The sequence below is a fragment of the Protomyctophum parallelum genome (genome assembly GCF_964188405.1).
Source record: "Protomyctophum parallelum genome assembly, chromosome: 16".
Lineage (NCBI taxonomy): Eukaryota > Metazoa > Chordata > Actinopteri > Myctophiformes > Myctophidae > Protomyctophum > Protomyctophum parallelum.
The window spans coordinates 1,266,760-1,280,742 of NC_139711.1; the positions used below are offsets into that span (position 1 = coordinate 1,266,760).

At 44.8% G+C, this 13,983-nt stretch overlaps 1 protein-coding gene across 1 annotated transcript; it reads left to right on the plus strand.

Annotated features, from left to right (window-relative positions):
- Nucleotides 1-260: 260 nt before the first annotated feature.
- LOC310873350 (methyltransferase N6AMT1-like) lies at nucleotides 261-11,033 on the plus strand (the record flags this gene model as incomplete). The annotated part of the gene is made up of 3 exons (XM_083785713.1): nucleotides 261-933; nucleotides 10,196-10,307; nucleotides 10,910-11,033. The coding sequence occupies 3 exons, from the start codon at nucleotides 261-263 to the stop codon at nucleotides 11,031-11,033; spliced, it is 909 nt and encodes a 302-aa protein (XP_083641839.1).
- Between the last annotated feature and the right edge of the window lie 2,950 nt (nucleotides 11,034-13,983).

Below are 13,983 nucleotides of genomic sequence, written 5' to 3' on the forward strand. Positions count from 1 at the left end.
TCAGAAACCGTTGCCTAACTACGGCGATTTGCGCATTCGACCCCCAGCATTATACCTGCGCGCTGACATGAACCCAGCTGCAACACAGCTCAGTGGAGGAGGAGGAGGAGGAGGAGCTGACGGATAAGGTGATAATATTGTTGCTCGCATGTCGTCAATATATTTAACGTCAGCGATGACCACATATACGACGCGTCTATGAAACGTACCGTTAGCAAACGAGACAGCCATAGTCAGTCAGACCGTCGTGTATACGAGCTATGTCACGTCGTCACCCCACACCGATCTACTCCCACGCCGGGCACGGAGAGTTCCGGGAGGTCTACGAGCCCGCGGAGGACTCCTTCCTCCTGATCGACGCTCTGGAGCAAGACGAGCACGCTCTGCAACGGCTGCGGCCGTCCGTGTGCGTGGAGGTGGGCACCGGCTCGGGCGTCGTGTCCGCCTTCCTGGCGGCGGTGCTGGGACCCTCGGCGCTGTACGTGTGCACCGACCGGAACCCCGCGGCCGCGCGCTGCACGCAGGAGACCGCCCGCCGCAACCACGTCTCCCTGCAGCCGGTGGTCACGGACCTGGCCGAGGGCCTCCTGCCCCGGCTGGGCGGAGTCGTGGACGTCCTGCTGTTCAACCCGCCCTACGTGGCCACGCCCTCGGAGGAGGTGGGCGGCGAGGGCGTGGCGGCGGCGTGGGCCGGCGGCCGGCGGGGCAGAGAGGTGACGGACAGGTTCCTCCCCGCGGTGCCTCGGCTGCTGTCCGACCGGGGCAGGTTTTACCTCGTCGCCGTAGCGGAGAACGACCCCGAGGAGATCGTCTCTCTGCTGGCGGAGGCCGGCCTCGCGGGCGTCTCGTGTCTCTCCAGGAGGGCCGGCAACGAGAGGCTGTCTGTCCTGCGCTTCCACAGAACACAGCCTCAAACCACGGTTCGGGGCGGCGGTGCCTCAGGGGTAGAGTGGCCACTAGGGGGCAGCGGTGGCTCAGGGGTAGAGTGGCCGGATGGTAACCGCAATGTTGCCGGTTCGAACCCTGTGGGCTCCCCCAGAGTTAGTGTCGAAGTGTCCTTGAGCAAGACACTGAACCCCTGATTGCTCTTGATGTGCTGGTTGGTGCCTTGCATGGTTTCCGCCTATCGGTGTATGAATGGGTGAATGTAATGCACAATCTTTGTAAAGCGCCTTGGATAAAGGCGCTATATAAATGCTAAATTTACCATTTAGAATGGCCAGCGGTGAATCTGTACACGTGCCGCTCTCTAAGCAGCAGCTTTTTCACCCGGGTGCCCATATATGGAATTCCATATATGGGGATAAAAAAGAAAAACTATAATCACCATGTATGATGATGACATCAAACAAAGACGTCACGTGATGATGTCATTTGCAGTTGACTTGGCCTGAAAGTTTTTTCGGAACAGAATTTGTCCTAAAAAGTCCATATAAGGAGTTACGCAAACTGCGTTCACTTCATGGGGATTCAGTCCAATGGCGGCTCTCCTACATATAGACTTCTATTGAGGGTGGGGTCAACCAACTGGGACAAGTCCTGGACCGGAAGTATAGGCAGAAATGCATTGGACTGCTTGTCCCAGTTCAGGCTGCATGAACAGCGCTCGAGTGCTCGATTTTCTGCCCCCCCCCCCCTCAACATCGTAATTCTTCTATTAGAATTAGAACTTCTTTCTAATTATTTGATCGTCCCAAAACGTTGTGTTTATACTCTCATGATTTGTCACAACAAGAGTTGTCTTTGTCCGTGACTTAAATCTATTTAATTAAATAAATACTTTTTGAAACGTCTCTGGGGGAAAATGAACGGGGAATTCTCTTCCGGGCCGCTCGTCGTCATGCGACACTCTATAGAGCACCGACGGCCTGACACTCGCTCATCCCCTGGTTCTGCCCGGTTCACGGAACAACATGGGCTCATCTTAAAAGCGTTTCATATAAGCATTGTGGTCCAAAAATAAACAAGCTGTCTCTGCGTTATTGTCAGGGAGGTGTCTCTGTAACGTTTGCGACAGTCAGTCACTCATATAATGATACAGTCTGTTTCTAGCGAAAATGTAACTAATTCAGTAGCAGTAACAACAGTGTTTTCTCTCAGTCAGTTGATTCTTCATATCCATATGAGTGAAGCGGCCGGGATGACATGTTTATTTTTCAAACACAGTTCTTATATGAGGCGATCTAAAATCCCCCCTATGGGGAGTACAATGTAAATAAAAAGTACATGAACCCGTGGATTTGCAGCCCTCTACCGATATTGACGTCTGACTTCAGTTCTCTATATTCTGACTTTCACTCATGGTGTTTTTTGTTTCATAGAGTGAGAGAGTTCCTTCAGTGGAGGGTCAACGTCACATGTTTCATAGAGTGAGAGAGTTCCTTCAGTGGAGGGTCAACGTCACATGTTTCATAGAGTGAGAGTTCCTTCAGTGGAGGGTCAACGTCACATGTTTCATAGAGTGAGAGAGTTCCTTCAGTGGAGGGTCAACGTCACATGTTTCATAGAGTGAGAGAGTTCCTTCAGTGTAGGGTCAACGTCACATGTTTCATAGAGTGAGAGAGTTCCTTCAGTGGAGGGTCAACGTCACATGTTTCATAGAGTGAGAGAGTTCCTTCAGTGTAGGGTCAACGTCACATGTTTCATAGAGTGAGAGAGTTCCTTCAGTGGAGGGTCAACATCAAATGTTTCTTAGAGTGAGAGAGTTCCTTCAGTGGAGGGTCAACGTCACATGTTTCATATGAGAGCGTTCCTTCAGTGGACGGTCAACGTCACATGTTTCATAGAGTGAGAGAGTTCCTTCAGTGGAGGGTCAACGTCACATGTTTCATAGAGTGAGAGAGTTCCTTCAGTGGACGGTCAACGTCACATGTTTCATAGAGTGAGAGAGTTCCTTCAGTGGAGGGTCAACGTCACATGTTTCATAGAGTGAGAGAGTTCCTTCAGTGGAGGGTCAACGTCACATGTTTCATAGAGTGAGAGAGTTCCTTCAGTGGAGGGTCAACGACATCACATGTTTCATAGAGTGAGAGAGTTCCTTCAGTGGAGGTTCAACGTCACATGATGCATGACAGCGCTTTGTGAGCTGGCAGATGAACCATTTTCAGGGGGCTACCATGCATGATCAAGTAGAGTGGGGGAGAAAGGGGGACGTCGGTCGATTTGGCCGAAATAGCCAGACTGAGTAGGAGTGAATATTTTTCAGACATCCTAGTGTTAAATAGCTTGTTCATGGTCTAATACATGTGTATAAGGCATATTTATAAAGCAGTGTTGGCAGTGGTGGCATTTGAGGCCACAACTCCATAATGACATAAACTACATGTATTTGCCATCAATAGGAAACATCATGAAATCGGAATGATAGCAGATTGATGTTGTTGGTTAGTAAGTGCTGAGAATAGAATACATGAATTGTCAATAGAGATACCAGAGGATGGTTTCGATTCATCGACCTCTGGGTTATGGGCCCAGCACGCTTCCGCTGTGCCACTCTGCTCTGAGTTTTTATGCAAGATGGAAATGGAACCTATACTCTCTATAGATTAGGTATTTATGCAAAATGTAGCCAAATGTACAGAATGTATAGTCAAGTGAAACCTGAGGGTAGACATCTATTACGAGCAAAGTGATATTACGGTGAATTCATCTCCAGAGATTAGTGACTTTCTTTCTCGCCCCCCTAGTGGCTGAGTCTGAACTCAGATTAATTCCTTTCTGACTTAGCTCTTGGGCATCTGCAGAAGTCCCAGACATGTGAAACCAAAGTTTGCAAATTTGTGGCAGTGGTGGGAATTGAACCCATGCCTCCAGAGAGACTGGAGCCTAAATCCAGCGCCTTAGACCACTCAGCCACACTACCTGGTAGTACTGTAATCAGCTGATGCCTACTCTTTGCTCTTAACTCAAAGTAGGCAAAGCAGACAAGGCCACAATTGAGGAGGATGTCAGGAAATGTGATTGGTGTTCCCAGAGTTAAACTCTTCAGAAGGAATGGTAGGTCATCTATAGGGATGGGTATCGTTAGGATTTTTTCGAGTCCGGTACCGATTCCGGTTCTGCTTATCGATTCCGGTTCTTAACGGTTTCCTATTTCGGTTCCAAAATGATATAAAAGAGGTCAAATGTTTAACAAAAAAGCTCAATGTCAATTTAATGACAATTTAATGAATAAATAGTGTAACATCCTCTTCCTCCTCATTCAGTTGAGCCATTTGTGGATAATATAGTAAAAAAATAAATGGTATAAACTTAAGGTCAATTGTTTTTCACAAAGCTTTTATTACAAAGACTTTGCTTTAAGACAGATGAATAGAGTATAGACCAACATCCTTTCCTTTAACAGTTGAGCCATTTGTGGATACTACAGTTACCTCTTACTACTACTGACAATGACAACAAATATGCCTGAGAGACTACACAACATAAACATCACTGCAACACAAAGTCAGAAATCTAGAAATCTCTCCTTGTCTCATGTTGATTCAATGCTGCGCAGCCAGCGTGCTGCGCACGTATGCAGTAGTGAAGACTCATACAAGGCGCAAGATTCCTGTCCCCTCTTAAAAGTTTCCTCCCATAAACTTTACTTGAAAATTACGTTTAAGAAACTTTAATAATGATGTTGCATCAGTGCCAGGCACAGCGCGTCTCTCTGTCTCTAGACTCCTCGACAACTAACTCCATGCAGAGAGATGGCTCCGCCTCTGCAAGCCACAAGCCCACAACTCGGCGCTGATGCAACGCGGTGTAGGCTTGTAGATCAGCTCTGTTCCCTGCACATCTATTAAGGGAAGAAAATAAATAAATTGCGTGTGACCGCGTGTCTGTGGGAACCGATAGAGAGAACCGAAATTGAATTATTGTAATGGGTACCCGGTACCCAGGCACGTTCGGTTCGGTACATACTTGGTACCGAGATTCGGGACCCACCCCTAGTCATCTACCGCCTTGGCAGAGGATGGATTATGTCCACAGGCACAGAATATGCCTCTTGTGGTAACTCGCCAGTGGAGTGAGCTAGTGTTGAAGTTTCGGTACTGGAATTTGGCACCTAATACCTCAACTGGCAGCAGTGCGATACGAACGCACGCCTCCAGGGGAGACTGCGACCTGAACGCAGCACCTTAGACCGCTCGGCCACGCTACCACAATCAGTGAAGAAGTACTTAATAGTTAATAGTTTGTTGATGACTTTCAATACAAGCCATGTTTCCAACTCATCCAACTTTTCTATCGTTTGTGAAGTGAGTCGTAAATCATGATTTAAATAGCTTGTTCATGGTCTAATACATGTGTTTAAGGCATATTTATGAAGCAGTGTTGGCAGTGGTGGCATTTGAGGCCACAACTCCATAAAGACATAAACTACATGTATGTGCCATCAATAGGAAACATCATGAAATCGGAACGATAGCTGATTGATGTTGTGGTTAGTAAGTGCTGAGAACTAGAATACATGATTTGCCAATAGAGATAGCAGAGGATGGTTTCGATCCATCGACCTCTGGGTTATGGGCCCAGCACACTTCCGCTGTGCCACTCTGCTCTGAGCTATTATTGAAGATGGAAATGGAACCTACAATCTCTATAGATTAGGTATTTATGCAGTGCAAATTAGCCAAATGTACAGAATGTATAGTCAAGTGAAACCTTATGAGCAAACTGATATTACGGTGAATTCATCTCCAGAGATTAGTGACTTTCATTCTCGCCCCCCTAGTGGCAAAGAACTCTGGGAACTCAGATTACTTCCTTTCTCACTTTGCTCTTGGGCATCTGCAGAAGTCCCAGACATGTGAAACCAAAGTTTGCACATGTGTGGCAGTGGTGCGATTTACAATTTAGGCATTTAGCAGACGCTCTTAATCCAGAGCGATTTACAATATTCAAGATTTGAACCCACGCATCCTGAGAGACTGAAGCCTAAATCCAGCCCCTTAGACCACTGGGCCACACAACCTGGTAATGCTGTATTCAGCTGATGCCTACTCTTTGCTCTTAACTCAAAGCAGGCAAAGCAGACAAAGCCACAATTGAGGAGGTTGTCAGGAAATGTGATTGGTGTTCCCAGAGTTAAACTCTTCAGAAGGAATGGTAGGCCGTCTACAGCCTTGGCAGAGGATGGATTATGTACACAGGCACAGAATATGCCTCTTGTGGTAACTCACCAGTGGAGTGAGCTAGTGTTGAAGTTTCGGTACTGTTATTTGGCACCTAAAACCTCAACTGGCAGCAGCGGGATTCAAACCCACGCCTCCAGGGGAGACTGCGACCTGAACGCAGCACGCCTTAGACCGCTTCGCCACGCTACCACAATCTGTGAAGAAGTACTTAACACATCAAATGCTGGAAACGTATCCATACGCTTTCTTAATCTCGAACGCCGTATGCGCAAAACGTATCTATACGTTTTATGTGTTTTTTTTATGATTAATGTGCTTCATATTTATACGCGCCCGGACAACATAGAAAGTAACACCGATCGGCTCTAGAAAGGTCCGGTATGTGATCTGGGAGTTAAAAGCCCCGCCCTCCTGAAAAGAGGTCTGGTCTATGCGGGCAAGCGCCCTCCATTACGACGTACTGGAGGCGGCCTGCATGGCATAGACCAACGCAGATGTCAGGGGATCTAAAATGGAGGTACCCATACTCTAGTGTGTGTGCATACACTCGATTCCCCCTCCCCTCCTGTTTCTACATGGTTTCTCCCGAGGCAGCAATGTAGGGGGGGGGCTCTTCGTCTCGGATCGCATTGCAGTTTCAGTCCCCCCCCCCACTCACTCATCCACTATTCCACTGTGGCTGTGCCTCCAACGGCAACTGCCTTGGCTTGCACCGCCGGTCCGCCGCCTCGTCCTCTCATTCTCGGAAAAAGATAGCCCTCTCTGCCCGTATATAAACGAAGAATAATCTGCAACGGTCGATCGCCATTTCAACACGCACACGGACAGGTATACGCGAAACGAATGACGTATTCTCGAAGGACCGCCATAGGAGAAGCAGTATAGATATGATCAACTGTCTTTTTTTCGCCGTCGCGTCTTCACCACCCATTTTTGGACAAAGAAGCACGTATACTAGGAGATATCACAGCCGTGGAACCCCCCCCCCCCCACTGCGAGTTGCGATCGCTTTGCATCTCTCTCATTCTCGGAAAAAAGATATAACGGCAGTGGATCACCATAATCGCCATTAGCCATAGCGCCTTCGCCAGCCAATGCAGCCACAGCCGTGGACCCCCCCCCCCACTGCGAGTTGCGATCGCTTTGCATCTCTCTCATTCTCGGAAAAAAGATATAACGGCAGTGGATCACCATAATCGCCATTAGCCATAGTGCCTTCGCCAGCCAATGCAGCCAACACTATCCTACTCCGTAGTGCGATTGCAACCGACTTTTTATTCATTATAATTGCAGTGATAAGACCGCAATGAAGGCGTCTGGGACGTACTTGACCCGTTTGTAATGTATAACGAATACACATGGCTCATCCTAAACTGCGGAAGCCATCGAGTTGTCTGTCATTTTGTCGAAATCACAGCCGGGATTAGCGTCTCTCGCTTATCGCTCCTGTGGTTCTTTGCCCTAACATGTCCAGACATGTCAACCACTAACGCGTCTCAACGTTATGCTATCGTTCTGAAACGAAACGATCGGTGGAAGGTAGCCTACACTGGTAGCCTACACTGATCAAGTTGATTTTGTTGCCCCCCCTGTTACTGAGACAATTATCAGATATGTGCGCATAATCATCATCCTCATGAAGTTATCATAGCGAGTTATAAAGGTTTAAAGCAGGGGTCCTCAACTAGAAATGATGAAGGTCCACAAATATTTTTTTGAATAAGACCGAGGTCCGGTCCCATGCGCGGCGTCCATCGGAGAGCGGGGCTCTATGCCCGTTTAGTATGGTCAAGCCAAGCTTATACAAATCCCCTCCCAACCAACCAATAATGGGGTGCAGAGTATGTTATTCACTTTGACAATATTCCCCTCCATGGCCTCCAGAAGTCCACAGCAAATAAAGAGAGGTATGTTGAGGCACAAAGAACACTTTTATTTTGTCAAGTTGTTCCTGCTTAATAAGAGAAATAGCCCCTTTTAGAGAAATAGCACATTTGGTTTGCAAGACTTTGTTAATCAGTAGTTGTCTTTTTTTCTTTAACAAAAAAATAAATAAATACTCAATGAATAAACAAAACAATCTCTTTTTAACTAAATGAAATAATAACATAAAACAAAAAATCATTTTAATTTGAATAATTCAAATACCTTTTCACACCCCCTCCAAGAATCCCCCAAAAAATATATCAGGAGAAAGAACCTTTTTAAATACAGACACAAGGGAGCACAGGAAAGCTGTTCTTCCACTAAAGGTGAATGCAATGCCTCAGGCATGTAAATATGCTAAAAAAATAAAACAAAATATCCCTTTCCTTTTAACAAAACAAATCAAACCCTCATATCCTAATAAAGTGGCAAGACCTCAGTCATAAGGTGCAAAAAAGAAGGTACTGTATGTGTGAATTTGTGTCAAACACTGCACTGCTATTATGTTGAGGCACAAAGAACACTTTTATTTTGTCAAGTTGTTCCTGCTTAATAAGAGAAATAGCCCCTTTTAGAGAAATAGCACATTTGGTTTGCAAGACTTTGTTAATCAGTAGTTGTCTTTTTTTCTTTAACAAAAAAATAAATAAATACTCAATGAATAAACAAAACAATCTCTTTTTAACTAAAATAAATAATAACATAAAACAAAAAAATCCTTTTAATTTGAATAATTCAAATACCTTTTCACACCCCCTCCAAGAATCCCCCAAAAAATATATCAGGAGAAAGAACCTTTTTAAATACAGACACAAGGGAGCACAGGAAAGCTGTTCTTCCACTGCAATGCCTCAGGCATGTAAAAAACTAAATATGCTAAAAAGAATTAGAAACAAAATATCCCTTTCCTTTTAACAAAACAAATCAAACCCTCATATCCTAATAAAGTGGCAAGACCTCAGTCCATAGACTGTAAAAAATATGGACAAAGCGTTCACCGGGTCTAACATGAACGTAAAATGAAGCCTGAAATCGATGCACTGTAAGTCGCCATCTTTCTAGATCCGTTTGGTACCAGCTGGCCATTGGCTGCCTCCGTTTTGGACCAGCTGGCCCATTGGCTGGCCCAGACAACGAGGCGGGACTTCCCCCTTCTTCTTCGTTGGTTTTATTTTGACTCGAGCGGGGGGTGGATCGGGTGGGCTGTCACTCAGTACCAAAATCACGCCCCCAAGCTAGTCTGTATCGTAAACAAACTACTAGGCTACAAAGAAATAACTTCAGCTCCGTCTGAATAACTTCAGCTCCGTCAAGACGATATTCTTTCTTCATACAAGGTAAATTGTATATTTGTATACTTGGCCTACGTGTTAATCCTAGTAGTGTGTAAAAATGAATACCACACTCACGTTGGATTATTGTTTATTTTGTTCCCCCCAGCAGTGCTTGCTTTTGCTTTGTTCTTCAAATCCTATAGTGTAACGTTAACTTTAACTTTGAATATCTTCACTGTTTTCACGTAGCCTAATGCATTTTATTTGCCTCTTAGCTGCTTCTCTTTTATCGTCACGTCAGATAGTCTCAACCATGATTAAAAAGACTAGCCGTAATAATAAAAGCAGCGTGATATACTCTGATTGTATTAGACATGCAGCTATAATAGTCATCATCACTCATTTTGCACAGCTTTCTCTCTGTCAAGACTTCCACCGGGTTTTGAGCAACTTTCTGTAAATAATCTCTGTGCAGTCTTGATTTCTTATAGTTGGATTGGATATTAGGTTATACAATTATATAGGACTTATCTCTTTCATGAATGGCATATCATTAATATTAGGTTACATTCAAGCTATAATTTAGTACATGAATCATGAAGGTCTGCTAGGCCTACCTACATGATGATCTAGTAAAAGCATGATACTACAATAATTTTACTGCTGAGGTTTAAACTATGTTTCTAGAATGTAGTTTTGCATTGGTTTTGATTCATTCATTATTTTTGTTATTGTTAGTTATTGTTGTCCAGTCTGGGTTTCATTTTATTTTGATTTATTATTAAGTACAAATAGATAAATACATTTCCTTGACTTTCATTTTAAAATGTGTAGTAACCAACTATTGTTTATGGTTCTCAATCTCAACAGCCATGGTGTCCATCTGGATCATTGGGGACAGCTATGTCCGGCGTGGGGAGGAAAGAGCTCTGGAGACCATGGGGAACAATCTTGGTGTGGATGCCACCAGCTACATCCATTGGTTTGGCTGGGGTGGTCTACGGTGGAAAAGCCTCCTCCCCTTCTTTTACCAGGCCCTACAAGGGAGAGCAGTACCGGATGTTCTCCTGATTCACTGCGGCGGTAATGACCTTGGTGGTGACATCTCAAGTGCCAAACTTGTCGCAGTGATGAATCTTCCACAGATTAAGATAATGTTCTCTGCCATCACTCAGAGATGCAGGTGGAAGACTGGTGCCAATCCGGGGAAGATCGACAAGGGTCGTCGATTTGTGAACAGTGTTATGGCTACATTATGTTCATTGTTTAAGTGGCAGCTTTGTTGATCACCCTCACATAAAGTTTGACACTCCTGGGCTATTTCTGCATGATCGAGTTAATTTGACCAATAGGGGAAATGACATATTTTTAAACAGTTTTGCCGAGTCCATTAAAGCCCAAATTCATCAACAGTAAATTGTTCAAGTCTGATAATTTTCTGCTGATGAAGGTGAGTTTTAATGGTGTATTATTTGAAGCACTGAACATAGTTCACAGTGTCAGGCCGTATGTGATGTGTTGTTTTTGTTAATACATATCTATTTTTTTGTCAGCAAGCTGCTCTTCCTTGTCCCTCACTCCCAGGATTCTGCCCTCCCTCATTCCCTGTATGCCACCCCGGTCTCACCACCCCATGGTCTCTGGCAGAGATACTGAGAGACTGCTGAACGAGGTGATGGGGGGCGTGTGCACTGTGCACATGGGGTGATCAATGCCTGCCTCCTGGGAATCTTTTTTTAAATTATTTTTATTTCATTGTAGATAGGCCTACCGTGTATTTTTCCTGTAAATAAATATTATTCTGATTTTACCAAAAGCATCACTTCTTCAGTGGTTTTAACCATAACAAATGTACATTTGTACCTGCACTTAGTGAGACACAAGTAAAACAAACTCTTAACATGAATACATTACCCCCAAGCTGAGTAAAGTGTCACACACACACACACACACACACACACACACACACACACACACACACACACACACACACACACACACACACACACACACACACACACACACACACACACAAGGACTCATGAATAATGGTACCTGGCGTTTTTAAGTTTGAAACCGAAAAGCTCGCATTGTGAGCTTGTAGATCAGCCATTTTCAAAACATTTGACAACTTGAAGTGGGACATTCTGCACTACTTTTGTAGTCTCAAGTAAACCCCCGACCCCCGATCCACCCCCCGCTCGAGTCAAAATAAAAACCAACGAAGAAGAGGGGGGAAGTCCCGCCTCGTTGTCTGGGCCAGCCAATGGCCAACTAACCTGACGCTGCCAGATCCAAGAAGCTTGCTACACAAATTTGTTTCACAGCTTATTGGGATCTTGGATCGCGGAAGCAAATTCGATGACGGGGCTGTTCCTTTTTTTCAAGATACTTGGTAGATGATTGGATGGGACCGTCTGTCTATCACCGTGTGGGCGTGCAAACACAACCAATCATATTGACGTGTCTATATAGCTTCACATCCGGTTTCGCACATATCCCGCCCTTAGCTCACGCTGATTGGTTCGGTACGGAACGGATTTGTGTCAGCTCAACTCCCTGAGAGATCTCAGATGACTGCTGTGTTGGGGAACATGGTTACCCAATACCGCCCCCATCTGGCAGCGTCAGGTTAATGGCCAACTGGGCCCAAACTGATCTAGAAAGATGGCGACTTCCATTGCATTAGACTGCAAGGAATTTCAGGCTTCATTGTACGTTCATGTTAGACCCGGGGAACGCTTTGTCCATATTTTTTACAGTCTATGCCTGAAACATGACAATGAACCCCATAAACACCATGCTATCTGAAACTAGTAGGTACATTTAAGTCAACCTAGATATTATTTGGACGTTATTTTAACTTTAACCTCATAGTGGAGAGAAACGCATGGAACCAAATGGACCCTTACAAGTCTGTAACTCTTGAGTGTACACATGGAACCAAATGGACCCTTACAAGTGTGTAACTCTTGAGTGTACACATGGAACCAAATGGACCCTTACAAGTGTGTAACTCTTGAGTGTACACATGGAACCAAATGGACCCTTACAAGTCTGTAACTCTTGAGTGTACACATGAAACCAAATGGACCCTTTTTTTAGTGTTTCCTTGTTTTTTAGACTAGTCCTGTAGTCTGTTACAAAATAAATGTGTAAAGGATTTGCCCTAACCTCTGTAGCAGGTGGTTTTGGTCTAAAGTCAACGGTGCTGCTCTGTGTTGGAGGTGCTGTGAAGCAGTGGTTGACAATATTAAAGGCCTGGCCTGAATGTACTGAATGTTAAACGGCAGGGCTACCAGAACACATAGGAGAAAGTCAAGGTAAACCACACTCTTTGTAGAAAACACTACAATGAAGTAGGTCAGTCAATCTAAGCTAAAAAGTGACATGACCCATATTGTTTCTAATTTATTATTGTTGCATATTGTTGCATCTTGTCCACAGGTACCGTAAGAGTAAAACATATTTTTGTTTGGCTTCCTCCAGTTTCCAGTCGTACAGTCCAGTGCCCAGTGGTACAGTCCAGTGCCCAGTCGTACAGTCCAGTGCCCAGTCGTACAGTCCAGTGTACAGTCAGTCCAGTGTACAGTAAGTCCAGTGTACAGTCCAGTGCCACTCATCCAATCCAGCCCAGTCGTCAATCATCCTCCTTAAATCAAGGTAAAAGTTAAAACACACTCTTTGTAATTTCTAATTTATTAGCGTCTTGTCCACAGGTACGTAAGAGTAAAACATTTTTTTGTTTGGCTTCCTCCAGGTGCCCAGTCGTACAGTCCAGTTCCCAGTGTACAGTCCAGTGTACAGTAAGTCCAGTGTACAGTCCAGTGCCACTCATCCAATCCAGCCCAGTCGTCAGTCATACTCAAGTCAAGGTAAAACACACTCATTGTAGAAATAGTTACAATAAAGTGTTAATGTTAGCCTGCCCTACACCATTGACTATATAGGCCAACTCTGAATTATTTTTTTTACAGTCCAGTGCCCAGTCGTACAGTCCAGTGTACAGTCCAGTGTACAGTCCAGTGCCACTCATCCAATCCAGCCCAGTCGTCAATCATCCTCCTTAAATCAAGGTAAAACACACTCTTTGTCATTTCAAATTTAATAGCGTCTTGTCCACAGGTACGTAAGAGTAAAACATATTTTTGTTTGGCTTCCTCCAGGTGCCCAGTCGTACAGTCCAGTGCCCAGTCGTACAGTCCAGTTCCCAGTGTACAGTCCAGTGTACAGTCCAGTGCCACTCATCCAATCCAGCCCAGTCGTCAGTCATACTCCTTAAGTCAAGGTAAAACCAGGGGGGCAGTCAGCCAGATATTTCGTGAAGCCTCATTTGAAATCGGTAGTTCATATAATGGCCTGTTGTGGCGTTGGACTGGACCCAAAAAGCCCCATAGCTCCATAGAGGCCCATGTATTTTGGCCCAACTTCACCTAGACTGTATTACCTTAATAAACATGGTCATGAATACTTTCTTCTTCCAGTCACTAGTTTAAAGTCTCATTTCTAATGTCATAATATTCTTTTTGGAAAATTTTGGTCCCATTAATTAAAATAATGACCATAAAGTCGCGTATGTTCTGAGGGGCGTGGCTACCGTTACCGTCTATGATCGGGATTCCCCTCCCACTCAAGAGTCTACTCCTCCCACTCGAGTC